General features: G+C 44.9%; 1 protein-coding gene across 1 annotated transcript; it reads right to left on the bottom strand.

The window, feature by feature from the left end:
* Positions 1-129: 129 nt before the first annotated feature.
* CUNH3orf49 (chromosome unknown C3orf49 homolog) lies at positions 130-15531 on the bottom strand. Its single transcript, XM_087182543.1, has 5 exons — positions 13438-15531; positions 9432-9745; positions 5457-5581; positions 1123-1236; positions 130-712 (listed from the first exon to the last, which is right to left on the bottom strand). The coding sequence occupies exons 1-5, from the start codon at positions 13554-13556 to the stop codon at positions 518-520; spliced, it is 867 nt and encodes a 288-aa protein (XP_087038669.1). The 5' UTR covers positions 13557-15531; the 3' UTR covers positions 130-517.
* Between the last annotated feature and the right edge of the window lie 72 nt (positions 15532-15603).

Below are 15603 nucleotides of genomic sequence, written 5' to 3'. Positions count from 1 at the left end.
GTTAAGACGCTCTTCCATAAAGGGTTTCATGATGATTGTAAAAATTAAGCAAAGGCTGAATCACTTGTAATTTTCTAAAGGATTGAATTACGTGTACAGTGCTTCTCAGGTTCCACTCTTACCCATTTATTTTAGCTCAGAGACATGACACTGCATGAATCGTACCTTAATAAGAATTATCTTTAAAAATGAAAGTTTAAAATTACCTCAGTAGTAGTCATATTAAAGGTGTCAAAATACCTTTAAATGCTTCCTCTAATTTCATCTGGAAAACTATTACGGGAGGAATCTGTAGAAATGCTAAGCCCTGAGAAATGTTTCTGTTTTCCATTATTAGTAAGGATTATGCAGCAAAAAAACTGTCAATTTTTGAGATAAAGTCTTTTTTAAAGAACTGCTGGGCAGAAGAGTCTTTTTAAAAAACCCCCATACCATTTATTAATTCACTAGAGAGATTTATTCCAGAGTATATATCAAACGATAAGAATCTCTACAAAAAATAACTTATCCAGAAAAGTCAGCAGCAGCAGGTACAGGGGAAGCACACATTTTTCAGTTTGTACTTCCTCGTGGTTCTCTTGGACATCCTCTGGAACTGCTTAGAAGACTGAAGAATTTCATCTCCTAGAAACTCACACTGCTGAAGCTCGGCGTGTCTCTGAGCCAACAGCTTCATGGATTTATCAGTCACTGTTTCGATAAGGTCGTCCACCTATGACAGACAGGAGATCACGTGTTGGAAAGACTTGTCAAAACCAAAGAGACAGTTGCTTTTCCTGAGAAGAGTTCAGAAGTTGGGGGCATTCTGCAAGTCCCAGAGTATTATTCTAATTCAAGCCACAGCAGATAGAGCTTGAACACACACATGCACCACCCGATGATAAAGACTATCTCCTTTCTTCTCAAAAGAAGCCTGTGTGTAGGCCTCCAATCCTGTGGATTCACTTATTAGGCACACAGCATCGTCCCCGGTGCTCCTTAGCAGCCCTGAGGGCCCTTTCGAGTGCCCCCAGCATCACCCCCTAACGCTGACGTCAGTTCTGTCCAGCAGGGCTGTGTGTTCCATTACGCCCGGTCCTCTGCTGCTTCTGAGACCCAAAACTGAAAGCCTTTGTCCACTACCTGCATTTGAAGCTTTCCTATTGTCAGATCTGATTTTTGGAGGATGTTTTCCATGCCACGTTTCTTTTTTTTAAGCACCGGAAAATATGGTCTCTTTTTTGATGAATATGATACCTATTGTAAAAATGCAGAGCATAGAATTAGGAAATACCAATGTTACTTCTCTGCTGGAACTTAGATAATAAGAATTCTCACCCTTTGGCTATTCTCTTATAAAGGGAACATTTGCCACATGAAAACACAGGGTCGGAGCCCATATTCATATCGTTCTCCACGCCCCATGCGTCTCCTTTGTGCCCAGAGCGCTCTTTGAAGAGATCTATAGGGTGCAGAGAAATGAGACTGTCTGGCTCTGCAAGAACACGCAGTGTCAGGAAAAAGGCAGGTCATTCGTAAGGGGAGAGGGAGGAGCTGCCTCTAGCTGCTGAGCACAGTGAGGGTGTGGGGCTGTTGTAGACCAGTGCCCCAGAAATCTCATTATCACTGGATCCAGTTGTTAATTTGGCCTCATTTCTGCAGGTTTCTTATTTTCATGGCGGTCATGTCTCCAAACATAAAAAGAGAGCTCTGGGTTCTTTCTACCCCATGCCTGAGGCTTCTCATTGTCCATGGCTTACTGGCTACGAGTGCCTGTCCTGCCAGTGTGGCTGTTGGAAACCACTCCTGGGTCACGGGTCCTGGCTAATAGGCCCTTTTCAGACGCAGTGTGTCTTCCCCTTGTATTTGATCATTAACAGAGTGGGGTTTGGGGCCACACCTGGGTCCCCTCTGCCTGAAGGAGGAGTCTACAGGTGGAGCCTGCTGCACCTCTGCTGTCCTGCCTGCGTGGTGCAGCTCACAGGCCACTCTGCAGAACTTCCCCATCTATCTACAGCAAGACCCTCCCTTTTTCTCTCATAAAACCCAGTACGTTTTCTTACCAGGTACCCATCACACTTGGTAGTTCCAAAGCTATTTTTGTGATGATTGATGCAGCTATTACCAATTCCAGTGCCCAGCCCGGCAGGTTTCCTGACCCAGGATCCTAGGGCTGTGTACTTCTTTGCACCCTCTGTGGGTTGCCCTGAGAAATTGTGAGCCTTGTGTTTCCAAATCTTCCTGCTTTTTCAAAAGAAAGTTGGAAAATCTAGATTTTAATTTAAAATATCCTAAAATGCAGATGATGAATTCACAAGAACAATCTGAAGCCTAAACAAAACCCTTCTATAGCCAATTGACAATCACTGATTCAATGTTTTTTGAAATACAGAGGGGTTTTTTGGTTTTGGTTTTTTGAGACAGGGTCTTGCTATGTAGTTTGAGCTGGCCTTGAACTCACTTTGGTTTTGTTGTTGTTGTTTTGTTTTGGTACTGGGCATCGAACTCAGGACCTTCCGCTTGTGAGGCAGGTGGTGGCACCACTGAGCTAAATCCCCGGCTCCTTGAACTCACTTTGTAGCCCAGGCTGGCAGGCTGCCCTCAAACTCGTGGCAATCTTCCTGTGTCAACCTCCCAAGTGCTGGGATTACAGGCATGTGCCGCCATGCCTGGCAGTACAAAAATTCTTAGTTATAGTCAAATATATCGATCTTTATGGCCAATATGGTTTGTGTACTAAGAAATCTTTCTCAGAGCCAGGTGTGGTGGCACAAGTCTGTAATCCCAGCACTCGGGAGGCTGAGACAGGAGGATTACTGCAAGTTTGAGGCCAGCCTGAGCTTCATAGTGAGTTCAAGACCAGCCTGAACTACATAGTGAGACGCTCTCTCAACAAAAGAAACAAACAAAAAAGTCTCTGGCCTGAAGTCATGACAGTTGTCTTACAGTCCTCTGGAAGTTTTGAGATTTTGCTTTTCCCACTTAAATCTACAATCCAACAGGAATTAACTTTTGTATCTGAGGGGAAATAGGGATCAAGTTTCACTATTCCCCATGTGGATGTCTGCTTGTCTCAGTGCCATTTATTCAAAAGACTATTCTTACATCAGTGCTGTGCGATACTATAGCTTAATGTATTTCTCCTCTTTAGACAGTGATTTCCACAAAAGGAAGATCATGTCCATTAGATTACAGTCATAGTCTCCAAACCTAGAAATTGCCCGGGACATGCTAGGGGCACAATTAACGTGAACCTAGCCACAGGCAGCATTGAAAGCTAATCCTGGTGCACCTGAGGTATTCTAGGGCACAGTCAGAACTTTCTATCAGGTGGGAATGCTCTCTGTGTAGTTCGGTACAAAGCACTAGCTACTTGTGGTTACTGGCCACGTGAAATGTAGCTAGTATAGCCCAGGAACTCAAATTTCAATTTCATTTAATTTTAACTAGTGTAAAGAGTCACCTGTAGCTCTTGGCTATCATACTGGTCAGAATAATTGGATAGAGCAATTAATACATAGCACAGTAATTAAGAATGAGGGGCTGCTTCTTCCTGTAAGCAGCCTGAGGTGACCTGTGAACATGGTTCGCTACTCTCCTGACCCAGAAAACCCCACCACATCATAAGGGTGTGCATATCCCAAGTATCTGTATGTTAAAGACGCGACGTGGCCTCCTGGCATTGCAGTAATGGAGTAGGATGCGTGCCCAGCCCAAACCGTGGGGCTGCACACAGGGTCGGTGGCCCAGACAGAGTGCAGAGTTTCTGCTGCACATGCTCAGAAATGCGGAGTGATGCTGGACTGCAGGGCTTGGAGGTGGATTCTCCGGTCATCGAACACATCCAGACGAGCAAAGCACCCGAGATGTGCCACCGCACTCAGGGAGCGGGTGGCCGGCTTAGCCAGGCCACCCTGAGATGACTGTTACTGGAAAGGAACAAACTGTGCCTCCACCACAGGAGGAAGTTGCCCACAGGAAGAAAACGGCCCAGAAGAAACTGAAGAAACAAAAACTTATGGCATGGTACTAAATTAGGCCTAAAAGAAATGCAGGGCTGGGAGTCTAGCTCGCTGTCAGGACACGTGCTTAGCATGGCGCGTGCGAGCTCTGGGCTCAATCCCAAAGCCACTGAAAAAAAGAAAGAAAAAAGAACAAAGGTTCTAGAGCCAGGTCTTCCCATGTCAGAACCCAGGCTCCTGCCGCCCCTCTGGACACACGACGGACCTGGTGAATGTCATCTCTAAAATAAGGAGAGCACTGGTACCTGCCACACAGAGCTGTCATAAGGATGGCCTGAGGTGGTGCACTTAAAGCACTTGAAAACAGAGCCTGAGGCGGTATCAGCTTGGAGTTAGTATGTACTATACATAAAATGCTCGTAGTTCAGGGTCTTATTTTTTAAAAAACAGGGCAGTTTCTCATGGTGGCGCATGCCTGGAGTAATAGCTGCTCAGGAAGCTGAGGCAGGATGATCACTTGAGCCTATTAGGTCAAGACCAGCCAAGGTAAAATAGTAAGGCCCCATCTCAAAGAGAAAAAAAAATCTACTCTTCTGATTATGACTTTGTTTTCTAAAAAAATTAGTCTGGGCAATTTAAGCTCATATGTACCTTCCCATAAGTAAATCTTTGGCCGGAGTCCTAGCTCATAGAGTATGATGCTGTTCGTGCTATAAACGTGGCCATTTCAATTAATTCAGTTTAATTTCTATCAGTACACATGTGTAATACATAGCCATAACGTGCACAGTGGGGAGTCAGTGTGTATATAGCACACCATAATTCTCCCACTCCCCTCCCTTCTCTCCTCTGCCCTCCCTCCATCTCTCCCTCCCTTCTCTTTTGCAAAAGATCTGTCTCCCTTTTCCTGTCATCTGTCTTTTATTTTGCTCTTTAAATTATTTAGGCTTTGGGCTTCTCATGTAAGAGGAACCATGCAATATTTAAGCACGTATGTCTGATTTACTTCACTTTACATTATGGTCTCATTTGAGTCTTTTTCCTATGCGTGACTCAAATTTATCCTTCTTTATTAATTTATTTTTAAATAAAATTGGGAATTCAGCTCCTCTGTTGCACTGGCCACATGTGGCTGATGGCTACTCTGCTGGGCGACAGATCCTTGTGTCGCCCAAGGGAATTTTGCTGGAATGCTCTGGTCTGTGGATTCCCCCCTATACCACAGGCACCAATAGGCCAGAGGCTAATATTCTCACTTGACGTTTGAACACGCGAGCCAGTCGGCGGAAAGCTCTAGACTCAGCTGCTGTCCAGACTCTAGTAGGAGCTGAACAGTCTGAGCTTGAAGTAGACAATCTGACCTGAAAAACCCTAAGTTCACGGAGAAGAGACGAGAGCACCAGATTTAAAGTGTTTAGAAGGAGGAACTGAAGTAGGGGAGAACTTGGTTTTTGCAAAATCCACAACACTGACTTCCTTACGGGTCCCAGAGGTAAATGTGTTGCAGCATTCTACCTTTTGCAGCCCTGACGGCAGAGACGTCACAGATAATCGCTTGGTGGTTCTCCGGGCCCTGAGGAGTGCATTTCCTTGGGTTATCTCCTCTGTCTCCGCTTCTACAACATCCAGCTGTATAGTTGCTTACAGAGAGAAAAAGAGAAAAGAACCTATGAGGATCACAGTTATAAACAAGTCCCTTCTATCTGACAGTATTCTGGAGAGATGGCACCATATGCTGCTCAGTAGCTTTTATCTTTGGGGTTAAAAATAAAAAGTGATTCACAAAAAAACAAAAACAAAAACAAAAACGAAACAAAAAAGTGATTCACATCTGTAATCCCAGCAGTCTGGGAGGCCCAGGTAGGAGGATCACACCAGTTCAAGCCCAGCCTGGGCAACTAAGCAACTTAGTGAGACCCTGTCTCAAAATAAAACATTTTACAAAGGGGCTGGGTAGTAGCTCAGGGTGAAGGCTGAGTGCGGCCTCCAGCACTGGTAAACAAACGAACAAACACATACATAAACAGATTTGCTACCCAGGTAGGATGGTGCACACCTTTAGTCCCAGCACTTGGGAGGCTGAGGCAGGAGGATCGCTGCAAGATGGAGGGCCGTCTGGGACATAGTGAGACCCTGTCTCAAAAAACCAAACCAAACAAACAAAGTAAATAAATGGATTTACCTCTCCTCACATCACACTTTCTGCAGTACACATTTGCCTTTTGTTGAGGTCATGACCTCAGCAGACACTAACCCGGTTTGACACAGTGGTTCCCTTTCTGGGAGTGTGGTTCCCTTAACCGTGTAGAATCCTCCCAAGTTCACAGCCATCCTTTGATGCTCATTATTGATTAAAGCACAGTTTAAACTCGTTCCCCAGAAATGTGATCAAAGCTCCAGCATTCACAGATCACCCGGATAAGTTTTTCCTGTATCATGAGCCGTGTGAAGGAATCCTGGACTTCTTAGTATTTGTCTTTATATTCATTTAATTCTCAACTCGGTAAATATATATATAATGGCAACTTTAAAATGCTGCAATAAATTGAAAAACAGTATCATAAATAAAATCAAAGTTTATGTGATAAACTAAAATCATATTTTCTGCAGATCGTACTATTCTTTTAATAAAACACCCTGTGAGGGTCCTGAAATGAGACTTTCCTGTTTAGCGCTTCGCTGTTCCACAGGGACCTTAACTCAGAATATCCAACCAGAACTCATGATTTCTTCTTCTTTTCTTTCTTCTCTCTTTTGTAACGGTACTTGGACTCACTCATACAGCTTCTACCCTCAACTGTTTTCCCTTTACCTCTTCGTTCCAAATGCCACAAAAACCCCCAAGCTAATGCTGTGAATGTCAGAGCCTGTTTACTGTTCTTCCTGAATCTGCTGCCACCCTAATGCCATATTTTCTCTACTCTGCCACCACAGCTATCTTCTAAAAACACAAATCAGATTGTGTAAATCCCCACCTTGAACATTTTCAGTGGTTTTTTTGTTTTGTTTTGGTTTGGTTTTTTAAGATGGCTTCCTTGTGTTCAAAGCTGGCCTTGAACTCCTGCCTCAGCTTCCTGAGCATGGATTACAGCCATGGGCCACCACACCCTGTGATCTCTTACCAACCCTGGGAGAGCGTTAAAAGCTCGTACTGAGTGGCCTCACTACCTCACCCAACCAGCCTCTCCCGCCGTCTCCTGACCGATTTTCCTTCATCTCCTTGATATGCTGGAACTCTTGCAGTTGAGACTCTCCTTGTCTGACTCAGTCATACTTCCAATCTCAACTTAGTTGTCCTTTCTTCGGGAAGGCTTTTCCTGAACCCCCTGAAATCAGAGCATCCTTGATGTGCTTCGATAGCGCCCGTCCTCCTACCCGGCATGGGCATAATTTTCTGCACACTGTCTGAGCCCCTCCATGCTCTGACTCAGTGAGGGCAGCAACCTCATCCGCTCTATTTGCTACTCGATCCCAAATTCTGTGATGGGCTTGCAGTTAGCACTTAGGAAACATTTATTAGAGATCAAACATGTTCTAAAGTTCAAAAGAGAAACCATCTTTGGCTCACAGCAAAGACAAGATAATGAAGTTTGAGCTGCATCCAAGACGATGGGCATGTTTCTGGAGAAACCTTAGTTCAGAGGTCTGTGACTCCAAGATGAAAAAAGAAGTCAGTGACTGGAGAAGGAGGAGGAGGGATTCAGCCCTGTGTCCCCTGCGGGACCCCCAGCCCGACTCCAGCAGAGCAGAAGCATATCGTCTTCTATTTACAGCAGAAGTGCGTAGGCCGGTCCACAGCAGCTGACTGCTACCTGCCTGGATGTTGCACTAGTGACTGTTACTTCCGGAAGACAGAGTCTGTTTGAAGGGGCAATCAGCCAGCTGAAAACCACCAGGGTTTCATTTCTTTGGCTCCTCTGGGCCCCTGAGAAAGCAGCACCAGGTTCCAGCCTCATCACTGTGTGGAGCAGGGTTGTAGGACTGTAGATGGTTCCTCATGCTGGGCTGAAGGGCACATTTAAAAAGCTACAGAAGATATCCTGGGCAGTGGAATATTCTGAATGAGACTATAATCATGGTTGCACGGTAAAAATGGCATTATGTACTTTCCAAATCCCACAGAACTGTGCAGCACGAAGAGTGAGCTGTAACGTAAGCTGTGCTCGCCGACTGATGATAGTATGTCTGCACTGGCCCATCAGGTGTAGCCAACATACCACACAGCACAGCTAGCAAGATACTAACACTGGGAAACCGCACGACTGAGCAGAGGAAAAGGGTGTACAGGAACTCTGCATTTTCTGCTCCATGTTTCTGTAAACCTGAGACTGCTTGAATTTTTTTAAAAAGCTACAGAAAAGAATCCAAACTTTGATACTGCTAGTCATAACTCAGGGAATCCCAAAAAACAAAAAGACCTAAAGTTAACAGTTCAGGCTACTGTGTCTCTTCTCCATAGCCCACCCTATCCTGTAGGGTGTATTTTAAATTTTTATTTCTTAATTTTTCTTTTCTTGAGACAGGGTCTCGCTATGTAGTTCAGACTGGCCTTGAACTCACTCTGTAGCCCAGGCGGGCCTCAAACTTGTGGTGACCCTCCTGCCTCTGCCTTCTGAGTACTGGGACTATAGGCATGTATCACCATGCCCCACTTATAGGGTGTATTTTTAAATTTTTTCTTTTTTTCCTACATTTACTTGGCCCAGACTTGTTCTACAGAGCCACTTTTTCCTACCTTTAATACATGTAAAACGCTGCCACCATTGAAAAATATAAAAAATAAAAATAAAGGTAACAGTTCAAATGTTACGTCTGCCTGGAATCCCAGCATTTGGGAGGCTGAGGCAGGAGGGTTACAAATTTGAGATCGGCCTGGGCTACACAGTGAGACAGTCTCAAAACAAAAAGAAAAACAAAAACAGGCATAAGAAAATCAAACCTCCTGTAGGACCCAGCCATCAGAACTTTCATTTAATTCTTCCTAAACGTGTGCTCCTGGAAGCAGCTTCTGCAAACAGCTTCTGCAAAGGCTGCATCACCACTTTGCTTTGACTCCCACTGTAGATCTGTGCAGACGTGCAGACGTGCAGACGTGCAGACGTGCAGACGTGCGCACGCACACGCACACGCGCACGCACGCACAGACGTTAAATCGAGCCTGGCTTGCTGGGCCCTGGCTAAGCAGGCCCGGGTGGCAAAGTCAGCCCAAGTGGGAGCTGCTCAGCGGATGGCGGGTCTCACTCGGCGCCCCGGCCCGCGGGTACCCAGGGCCAGCTTTCCGTGGCGTGAAGACGGGTCTCCGCCGTGACTGTTTCGGGGTCCCTTCCACGGGCCTCGGGTGGGATGGGCAGGGCCACGCGCCTCTGGACCGGAAGCGAGGGAGCAGGGCAGGGCCGCCCACCCGGAGCTAAGACCCCCCAGCGGCGCGGCGGGAGAGCCCTGGACGCGCGCGGGGCGCCCAGCAGCGCCCCAAGTGCGGCCTTCGCTTACCGCCCTGCGAGCGCCGCCTCCTCCTCGGCTGGGCGGGAGGCCCGGGCTCCAGGGGCTCCTGCACGGTCCGCGGGCGCGGGCTCCTCGCGGGAGCCCTGCCGGGCCTCGTGGCGTCCTCGCCGCGGGCGCGCGCTGGCTGCCTTCTGCGCGTGAGCCGCAGGATTCTTCCCCAGGCGGCCCGCACTTTCTCCATCCACTTCTTTTTCTGACTTTTCTGGCTTTCGTGGGACCCTACGTCGCTTTCACTGGAGGATTCCTCTTTGGGGACCAAAACATTCTGTTTTACTAAGTCAGTAGACACAGCTCTGTGCCATCTAAACAAACGGACACACAAAAGCCGCATCAAGGACATCAAAAAGTTACAAATGAATACCTTATTAAAATCTAAGTTCAAGTGTGAACAAATAACGTAATTCCACAAAATGTGGACGATCACAGACCAAACTGCAGGGTAGGGTGACGAAACTAATAGTGCTTTGTGTTCTGTCACCGGGTCCTAGCGAGTGTAGTGTGGTCACTGTTTCATTCAATCATCATAGCACCACAAGAAGGAGATGCTTATCTTCATAACGAGTAAACTATCGCATAGGTTAAATTCATCAACCAAGGCTGGAATGCTGATCTTATCCCAGAACTCACACTGGCAAATTTAAATGCTATTTCAGACGTGGCTTCGCTACATTTTGTCACACATGGTAGTTCTGAGGGATGGCAGTCTGCTAGTGTAATCACCAAAGTACAAACTCTAAGCCCATGTCCATGCTACATCTGTCTAGAACACTCATTTGGATAAAATGTTCTAGACTCGTGTTTCCAAAATTTCAAATAGTCACGTACCACCTTTGTAATTTTGGTATATTTTGGTCGCAAAAATAGACATCTCCTTATAGCTGTCTACGTGCTAAATATTTCTCCAAGTGCTTTCCTACCACGTTACATAATTCAGTCCTTACACCATCATCTGTGATTTACACAACAAGAAATTAAAGCTTGGGGAGCTTCAGTGACTTGTGCCCAGGTGGTCCGATCCCCAGGTCTGCGTTGCTAGCCTCTAGCAGGAGTATCCCCTGCACCCTGACACCATTATTCGCCTAATGTTTTCTCCCAACTGAGTTTTTGGTCAGCGTTATCCAGATCGATAATATACATGAAATTCTCGTTTTGCCCTTTTAAAAAAAAAAAATTAGACTTATTATTTTGAGGTAATTGTAGGTTCACATGTAGTTGTAAGAAAGAACTTGGGGAAATCTCACATATTCTTCACCCAGTTTTCCCAACAGTAGCATCTTCCACAACCATGGCATGTTATCAGTAGTAGGAAACTGGCATCAGTACAGTGGAGGTACAGAGCATTTCTGCATTGCTGATGTCTCCTGTTTTATGGCCACACCTGCCCATCCTGGCATACATTCAGATACCATTTACATGACCTTTTAGGCTTCAAAGAATGTTCTACAAATGGAGTCCTACAGTGTATGACTTGCTAGATTTGCTTTTTGGGGGTCAGTGGTGGGAACTGACCCAGGTCCCACATACCCTAGGCAATGGCTCTGCTGGCAAGCTGCTCCCTCAGCCTTAGAATTTGCTTTTTCACTTAACATAATTCTCTGGACTTTCATCCAGGTTGTATGGATCAATAGTTTGCTTCTTTTCATCTCAAGCAATGTTCCATGATATGAATAAACCACATTTTAATAACCGTTCACCCAGTGAAAGGCATTTTAATTGTTTCCAGTTTGGAGCTGTTAAGAATAAAGCTGCTATACCATTTCTGTACAGGCTTTTGTGTGAACACGTATCTTCATTTGTCAGGGTAAAATCCCAGCTATGATACTATACACCCTACTATGTTATGTCACATTATATGACACCTTGTAACATGTAGTGTATGTGTTTCTGATATGGGTTACATCAGTTACTAACCGTGAAACTGCTCTTTGTGTGCTAGCTAAGACAAACGTCTCAGGTGCCGCCGGGAGCACACGGACAACCCGACTGCCCTGCCTCTCCTGCGGGAAGAGTTCGCTGAGGGTGTGGGTGCTGGTGCCCTGCAGTCTTAGTTTCTCTCAGAACCGCAATTCCCCACTGTGTAAGCTCAGTCAACCTTACTTAGCCTCTAAAAGCTCTGGATTCTCTTACTTGAAAATGGGCACAACGATCCTGAGAAATGCGGGAATAAAAGGACATAATTTGTGCTGGAACCTAATGAAGCTTCAATCTGTGACAGCCTTTGTCAGCACACGGCTCTGAGGTGTGTGGTGAAAATGTAGGAGGTGCACAGGTGGGAGGAGCAGAAGAGCCAGCCGCCTCCCTTCTGGGCCAAGGACAGAGGTCTGTAGACCGCACAGGCAGTGTGGGCGTGGGTGACAGTCACTTAGTCCTTAGAGCTGTGCCCAGTTACTGCGAGGATTTTCTGAAAGAAGTCAGTGAAGTATCCGGAGAAAGGAACATCATTTTCTAATTTGCCCAGAGATAGTATATGGGCTGAGATTAGTCTGTCATGGGCCCCTTTGAGACTCTGGTGATTGTTTAATATTTTATGCTATCATAAACACATACATATACACTCACTCACACAAAACAACAGAAACACAATTTTGGGAGCTCCAGGAATGGTGAGGGCCACTCCTTTATCCTCGATCTACTTACAACATAGGGAACTGCTGGGGGGCGGGGGGGGGCAGGAATAGAACTACTGCAACTTCTGTTATGGAAAGAATCGTTACCTTCTTAAGTTTTAAAATATTCTTGATGGTAATGAATTGATTTAATTGTATTGGTTCCTCCTTAAACCACCATTTCCTATTGAAAGAGGAAACCTCTCCTATACTTCCTTTTAGCTGTGGAAATTCAGAAGTTTGGTCTTTGGTGTTTTAGGCCTCATGAAAATACCTCCCTTCTACACTCGAGCTGTAGCTCATGGACCTGCTAAGAGAAGCCCAAACAAACTGGGAAGTAAATCACCATCCTGACTCAAAATCAAAGCATATTATGTTTAGAGTATTTTATGCCTGTCTTTACGGTTTTGCCATTGGCAAGAAATGTCAGGTCTAATGATGTGTCGTGAAAGAGTGTGCACTGGTCAATAATGATAGCAAAGGGCCAAAGAGCACCATAGAAAAAGGCTTCACCTCCACAATCTGGACTCTAGTCCCTTACTGGGAACTTCACCTTCAGATTTCTTCACATTTTCCTAGTTGAGTGCTCCTTGGCACTAGGACAGGGCTGATAATTTGAAAACAGAAAGATCTAGAAGTCAGTAAAGTTCTTTTTCTTTTGCAAGTGAGCTCTTTCAAGGAATAACAATGAATTATGTTTTTTAACTGTACAATGAATTATGTTTTTTAATGTGGAAAGGAAAAGAACGTCACACAACTATTAGGACTGTGTTAGAATTAGGTTCTAACCCCTTCACAGTGCTTCTGAATTCACATTATGTTGCTTGATAGAAGTATACCTTTTGCATCATGAACAAATGCAACATACTGTATGATCAATTATATAAGCTTTCACATTAAAATATTTTATTGCTTAAAGAAAAGAGTATGCACGGGTGAAACAGGCTTAGTACATATTTCAGCAGCCAAAATTGCCAGGACAGGGAACAGAAAGCTTTGATTGTAGACTTATTGAGAAGAATGCACTAATACATTTTCAAAATAATAGCATTTGTATGGAAATGAGAAGACTGAAATTCTGATGCTGAAAATGTCAATTTAGGGTCAGTACTTATTCTAGTCTTGTATGACATTAAAACTCCAATTCAGGTGGAAAGTAAAGCTTTCCCCTGTTAAAATGAAGGCTTTTCTGATCATAAAACATGGCTTTCATAGTAACCTTGGCTTCCTGATCTAATATAGCTCCTCTTCCTCCCCAATCCATAGTCTTTATTTTCAAATAAATTGCTTAGAGATGTTACCTTCTCAATTCTCACAGTGAATTCTGTTTAATGAAAAATCCAAAAAATTTCATTCAACAGAAAAATAAATGAATCCCCAGTACCCACCTTACAATTCCCCTTCTTCTGAATGAGCCAGTTTTCTTTGTGGGTTGCTGGAATCTTCGAGACTGGCCAACTCTTCCACAGACAACCTTAATGGGTAGGTAGAGCCGAGGGCAGTCCATTGTGGGTTCTTCTGCTGGTGGTATCCCTTTTGGATTTCTCTAACTCTTCAGCTCAAAAATTTTAAAAGAGCATCACCCAGTGTCTCAGGGCACTGTCAAGTTCTAGGATGTTTGGGGTAAAGCATGTAGGAAAAATTTGGAATCTCCTCCTTGTTCCCTGACAGATGTTAGAGGCATCATTTATGTGACTGGCCCTGTTCCAACTTCAGAGAGGTCACCAGTGATGCATTTGTTGGAGCAGTGGGAAATTCCATGGAACAGTGTGGAATTCTTCATAGAATCTTGAATAAGGCTATTGCAGAAGTGGTGATCTGACCATGTAACCACTGCCATTTGGAGTGACAATAAAGAAAAGAATCACACACTAATTGACAGTCACATTCAGATGCACACGTCTGAATTCCAAAGGGGAAAGAACCTATAGGAAGACAAATGGTCTGTTGCTTCTGGTGGATCTGTCAGTGGGGGTTGGAGGATGCTTTGTGGCCCGAAGGACACCCACAGGAAAAGACCATGCACTCCAGGGGCTATTCCATTACATCTTGGAATTTTGCAGTGGTCCCTTAAAGCACAAGGCTGAAAAAGTTGAGAATCTGACTCAGCCAATCCCATCTTTCTGCATCTATTACAGGGAGAAGAGCAAATTCGGCTAGGTGGGAGCTTCACCTCAAGGTGGCAGCAGATTCCAAGATTTATTCCCATCATGCTGGCGCTGTCTCAGCCAGACTGGGTGCTTAGAAAGGCAAACGCATCCTGCTTTCTGTGTTTGTCTTCATCAATGACGTGGATTGTGCTCCTCGAACTTTGACGCGCAGAATTACCTCGGATTTTCTTTAAAATGTAGATGCCCATATAGAACACTTAGGATGGATCCAAGGATTCACATGTCCAGCAAACTCCATGGCGATGGTGATGATGCCACGTTGGCAGCCACACCATGAGTAGTGCAGGCCTTGTGTGTTCCAATGCCTGGGGAGAGAGTTTTTAGAAGATCAAGGGGTTGAAGTGTAGCACAACAGTAGACTCATACTTGGTCTGGATGTGACCTTGGGTTCAATTCCCACTACCTAGAGCCAAGAATAAGGTGCATAACACTGAGGGATTAAAGGGGTGAGTTTGGGAATATACCTAGGTTCACATTCTAGTCCAAGAACTGGGACTCTAGTCCATTCACTTAACCTACACGGAATGCTTCCTCATCTTTAAAGTGAGCATACCAAGGGTCCCCAAGCCATAGCTTCATAGGGAGATTCAAATGAAACAGAAGTTCTCTTCAACAAGAAATGAAACCCAGGACTTAGGAAGTATCCCAAGAGAATGGGAGCAGATGATTTTGAGAGACACTGCAACATACATACCTGATATGCTTTGATCAAACGGGATTCCACTACTACCTGGTCTGTTTTCTCTCATCTGTTGGAATCCCCAGATATTTGAATGAATGAATGAATACATGAATGAGCATTTTGGTTTTTTTTGGTACTGGGGATCGAACTCAGGTCCTTGCACTTGCAGTGCAGGCGGCGGAACCACTGAGCTAAATCCCCGGCTGAATGAGCATTTTCTTTAACCACAGGCCAAAGGAAGATCGTGTCCATTAGATTACAGTTGTAGCCTCCAAACCTAGAAATTGCCTGTCTTAATTCTACTGTAGTTAGGAAAATATCTTTCTGACTGTGATTACTTTTATGCTAGGAAGAGCAGTTTTTCTTCATGCCTGTGTTTGCACCTGTCTCTGTAAATGCACGTCCTCGGGTATTTACTGTCTGTAATAGGCTGGAACATTGGCTGCTGAGACTTCTGGGGCAACTTGTGTAGGTCCCAGAAGACCCCTGAAGCATGTGATACAGCTAGGAGGGGATGGGGGCATAATTCAGGTTCAGAATAATTTGATCTGGGTCTGAATTCAAGCAGCCGCTTTACCACTTATATGCTGTTGGTCTTTGAGCAGGTGACAAAGCTTTCCTGGAACTCATTTTCTCATTTCTAGAATAGGAGTGGTAACCGCTGCCTCCCAGGGTGTTTTATCCTTCCAGTATCCAACAAA

The sequence above is a fragment of the Heterocephalus glaber genome, unplaced genomic scaffold (genome assembly GCF_053883595.1).
Source record: "Heterocephalus glaber isolate CG9 unplaced genomic scaffold, H.glaber_assembly_v1.0 deba00001472, whole genome shotgun sequence".
NCBI classification, from domain to species: Eukaryota; Metazoa; Chordata; class Mammalia; order Rodentia; family Bathyergidae; genus Heterocephalus; species Heterocephalus glaber.
The sequence above is the reverse complement of the archived record's forward strand: the minus strand, read 5'-3'. Positions and strand labels throughout refer to the sequence as shown.